Source organism: Cyprinodon tularosa, unplaced genomic scaffold, assembly GCF_016077235.1.
Source record: "Cyprinodon tularosa strain WSP-4 unplaced genomic scaffold, ASM1607723v1 ctg571, whole genome shotgun sequence".
NCBI classification, from domain to species: domain Eukaryota; kingdom Metazoa; phylum Chordata; class Actinopteri; order Cyprinodontiformes; family Cyprinodontidae; genus Cyprinodon; species Cyprinodon tularosa.
In genome coordinates, this window is record NW_024039309.1 from 172,501 (window position 1) to 177,488 (window position 4,988).

At 38.4% G+C, this 4,988-nt stretch overlaps 1 protein-coding gene across 1 annotated transcript in view; it reads left to right on the top strand.

The window, feature by feature from the left end:
- Nucleotides 1–4,474, top strand: part of LOC119797129 — a 5,143-nt gene extending 669 nt beyond the window's left edge. Inside the window, exon 2 of the mRNA XM_038306082.1 lies at nucleotides 3,511–4,474. Within this exon, the coding sequence (XP_038162010.1) occupies nucleotides 3,514–4,446 (933 nt within the window). The 5' untranslated portion in view covers nucleotides 3,511–3,513 and the 3' untranslated portion in view covers nucleotides 4,447–4,474. The remainder of the gene's footprint in view (nucleotides 1–3,510) is intronic.
- The last annotated feature ends 514 nt before the right edge of the window (nucleotides 4,475–4,988 follow it).

Genomic DNA, 4,988 nt, shown 5'->3' on the forward strand with positions numbered 1-4,988 from the left:
GTCATTTTGTATACACAGAGTGAATACAAAACAAAATGTGATTTTGTACAGCTTTCAAGACATTTACATTTTTTAAAGAGTATCAGTGATCAAATCTAAAGATTGTAAGAGAAAACCAAGCCCAGTGGATATTTTTTGAATTTTTACGGAATGACTATGACCTGGATGACTGGGAACTTTCATCAGCATATTGTAAGAGAAAAAAACATGGTGCAAAAAAAATAAAATACACGCAGTGATATGATCGGTTGGATGCAGAATCTGTGGCATGATTTAGAGTTTTTTTAACAGTTCAACAGTCTGATGGCGTTGGGGAAGAAAATATTTTTTTATCTGCTGGACCTGCATTGAATGCTGTGAAGTCTCTTCCCAGAGGGCAGCAGGAAGAACAGTCCATGGTGGGGGTGAGAGGGGTCATTGATGATGACAAGGACTCGGGATACGTTGCCAATAGCAGAGGGATGTATTGAAGCCCAGCTGTTCCAGTTTGCCCATCAGATGCTGTGGGATGATGGTGTTGAAAGCTGAACTGAAGTCCAGGAACAGCATCCGCACGTGGGTGTTCTTCACCTCCAGGTGTGCCAGGCTCAGGTGGAGAGCAGCAGAGATGGCGTCCTCAGTGGAGCGGTTCCGTCATTAAGCTACCTGGAGCAGACTGGAGACGATGTGTTCTTTAACCAGCCTACAACCTTTAACCAGGTTGTAGTCTGTGATCATCCGAATGCCTTTCCACATCCTCCTGGTGTTGCTGGCGTCATGGAAAAGATCCTGGATCTTCTGACTGTGGTTCAGCTTCGATGATCTGATGGCGTGGTTTAAGTTATCACACGCTGTTCTCAGTGCCTCTCTATCTATTGGGGTGACAGTTGCGTTGGATGTAGGAGTTTGCCCTGAAATCGAAGGGTTGACGGTTCAAGCCCCGACTCAGACTTTCAGTGTCGTTGTGTCCTTGGACAAGACACTATACCTGCATTGTCTACTGATGGTGGTCAGAGGGCCTGGTGGCGCCAGTGTACGGCAGCCCCGCTTCTGTCAGTGAGCCCCAGGGCAGCTGTGGCTACAATGTAGCTTGCCACCATCAGTGTGTGAGTGTGTGAATGGGTGAATGAATGTAGTGTAAAGCGCTTTGGTCAAGTCTCCTGACTTCAATAAAGGTGCTATATAAGTACATGCCATTTACCATCACAAGACTTGAAAGCTGAGTTTGGTGCTTTTAGCAATTTCCGAACCTCTCCATTCATCCAGGGTCATTGGTTTGCTCGGGTAGTGATGTTCTTTGTGATGCTGACGTCTTCAATGCATTTGCTGATGTATCCTGACAGAGTCATGGCATACTCATCTATATTTATTTTGTTTTCATAGGTTGCTGCATCTTTGAACATATTTCAGTCAGGGCATACAAAACAATATTGGAGTTTCTCCATGGCCCCCTCACACCACACTCTGAAGGTCAGGAGTCGCATCAGAAATAAGATATTTTTTTATAAATAAAGATGAAGGAATAACAAATAGGAAGGAGAAGATACATATCTGGTGACTCTTTGGAAGTCTGCGACTTGGTGCAGATCATACTTTTAGTTTTATGATGAGGGCCTTCAGCAACTCTCAGGAGGGTGCTGCAGAAGAAAGACATGTGAGCCATGTTCTCAAAACCTCCTTAGTTCAAATCCTGATATAGAAATTTTTAATGCATATGTCTCCCTTTTTCTCCCATTTCTCTGTCTAGCAAATATTCAACTAAAGACCACTAAAGCCAAATAAAGAGAGAAATCTCTCGAGAGCAAAGTTTTCATTGTATGGGATTAATGTGTAGCTGAACATTTTAATTTCCCCAAAAACATGGTGCCTAAAATAAGCAAATTTCAGAGTTCTTCTGTAATTCAGACTATGGGTAGTTACTTATTAACTCAGTAATAGAGGCATGTTTTATCATTTCTGATAGCAGTAATGATGTGTTTTGGGGATCAGGGTAATGTTGGAGCCCACTGTCCTGTCCAGGTTTCCACCCATAGATATAATATAGGCTAAAGCGCTAATTCAGTGTCTTTATTAGCCCACTTCCTCTGCACACTAATAAAGCTGTGTGTAAAAGCACTCCGGGCAGGGAAGTAATTGTTATTATGGATGGTCTGAGGTAGATCGGAGTAGATCATGAGATAAATCTTTTTTGCATTGTCATGCAAAAAAAAAGGGCTTAGGCTTTTGCTTAAACTATTTAGCATTAAATCTGACATTGCAGATGTAAAGGACTAGCATTTCAAAGAAGGCTCTGCTGATGTTGCCATATATGCATGTGGTTCTATTCACAGCTGGACAACTTGTCGTTAACTTTGGACAATTTCTACATGTTATTTGTTATATTATAGTTTTATTTGTAGAGGTCAGGACTGATTGATGAAAACATTGTTGATGGTTCATATTGTCAAACATCTAAAATCTGTGAATTTTCTTTATAGTCAAAGTTTGGTGCAAATGTATACTTTTATTTATGAATATAAACAACAATTTCTGTCATGGCGACATATCTGCCAAGAAAGAGAACAAAAAAAAAATACAAATCTTTCTATTACTTTAACACTTTAATTTGCGGTCTGAAAAGATTTAGGTGTTTTAAATCAGCTACAGGACATAAGCTGAAATTTTATTACACTCTCTATGTGTACTTAATGTCTCAATCGCTTTTTGGGTTTTGGGTCTTGATTTGTTAGTGTCAGGTGTTTACTGCAAAGTGACAGGTAGTTTGATTTTTTTTGGGAGAGGGCATGCAGTTTGTTCCTTCTTCCTTTATCAATAGGTGGTGCCTTTAAGTCACGTATGAAACACTTCTAATAGAAGCTGAGGACTTTTATCCTATCCTCTTGCTCTTATTCTATAGATAGATAGATAGATAGATAGATAGATAGATAGATAGATAGATAGATAGATAGATAGATAGATAGATAGATAGATAGATAGATAGATAGATAGATAGATAGATAGATAGATAGATAAAAAAATGAGCTGATTTTTTTACTTTGACTATCTTTATGTTGGACAATGTTTTTATTGTTGCTTTAAGCACTATAGATAGATAGATAGATAGATAGATAGATAGATAGATAGATAGATAGATAGATAGAGAGATTTTAGTTGTCTTATAGTTTTTATCATGGTTTTAATCTATTTTAGTCTGAACGTTTTTTAGGTTATTAAGATCTCCTTATGTTTGTACTTAGATACTTCTGTTTTTCTTTCTGCTTTACTGCTGACTCTGAGATTCCCCATGGATGATAAAGCATAATTGTTTTGTATTCTATTGTATTCTTTTCTATTCTATTCTATTATATTCTACACTAGTTCAGGTTTTCCGATTTTTTTTCTATTTGTTTTTTTTAAATTAATGCATTACGCTGACAAATAGGATATCTCTTAAGTTTTAAGTGCTGGAAAAACAAAGACTATATCTAGTTAATTGTGAGGTCATCATTTTTTTTTTTTTTTCAGTAATTGTGTTTTCTCCCTTTTCTGCAGGCCATGGCCCTCATCTCTACAGCTATCCGTTCAGTTGTTCCCCATCTTCTCACTACATCCAACTCATCCATCAAGTATTTCCTGTCAGACTGTCATCACTCTATTGGAAACAAAATCATCTACACAATATATGCCTTTATCAAGACCCTCCTCCTTCCACTGTACATTTTCATCCTACTCATGGGTTTTCAGCAATGGAAGCGTCAGCGCTCAGCTGCTCCAGGGAGATCAAACAACCACTCTGACTTCCTCACTTACCAAATGATGATGGTGGATATCATTGGCGTTCTTGGCACTGTTTTATATTGTTTAGGAACCAACATAAAATCAGATTCCTTAATCATGCTGGGGACATTTCTTTTATGCTTTGTTTTTCCTGGCCAGACCTTGTTTCATGTTCTGACCTCTATAGAGCGCTACCTGGCTGTTGTTCATGCTATTAAGTACATGCAGTTGAGGGAAACAGTCAAAATAAGAGTTAGAAACATAAGCACAGCAGCTGTTTGGCTGTTCTGTTTTATGTGGCTTGGCTTGGCGGAGCTGTATCTGCCTCGTTTCCCAACAGAACACCTGCTTGCTTACTTGGCCATTTGTCTGATTGTTTCTGCATTTTGCTGCCTGTCTGTTCTCTATTTTCTTAGATGTCCAAGGTCAGGGGATGCAAAGGGGAAGCAGCCGAGGTCTGACCAGTCAAAGAGGAGAGCCTTCAACATGCTTTTAGCCATAACTGTGACGCTGGCCCTCAGGATATTTGGCATTCTGTTAAGTGTCGGTGTTGATCATCTGATTTCAGTTCATATAGAATATTTATGTGCATTGATTAACTCAAGCATTATGTTGACACTGCCTAGCAATCTGGTTTTACCTCTGCTGTTTCTGCACAGAACTGGAAAACTATCTTTATTGAGAGAAAAATTCAGGAAGAATATAGAGTAGGAGTTTATGCTGGTGAAGATTCTCAGTCGTCCAGGTCATAGTAAAAAAAAAAAAAAATCAACTAGACTTAGTTTCCAAGTTTGAAGATGTTTTGCCTCCCATTCAGGATCCAGGGGGGTATCCCTTAATTCAAGATACTCTGATCAGGTTTTACTCATTTATACAAATCACAAAGGTGGAGAAAAAAGAAAGAATATACAAGTATACCTTTGTCTTTATTTTAGGGGTCAGAAAGTATTTGCTGCTCACTGAGTTTTCTTTTCAAGGGACAGTGGGTCCAAGTGTTTCTTTGAGTGTCAAAGATGTCACTGAATGTGTGGTGTTTCACAAAACAACTATATTTCTCTACAGTCAATTATATTAATCATTATAGTTTTAACATTAAACCCAGACTGTAACTTTACAAACCTTAGTGAAACATCCATAGTCTAGCTTATACAAAGAATCATAATGTAAAATCTGAATGTGTGAAATTTGTCAGAAATGTATGAAACATTTACTATTTTAGCACAAAACCGGGCTGTACTGAGTTTTCATCGGTT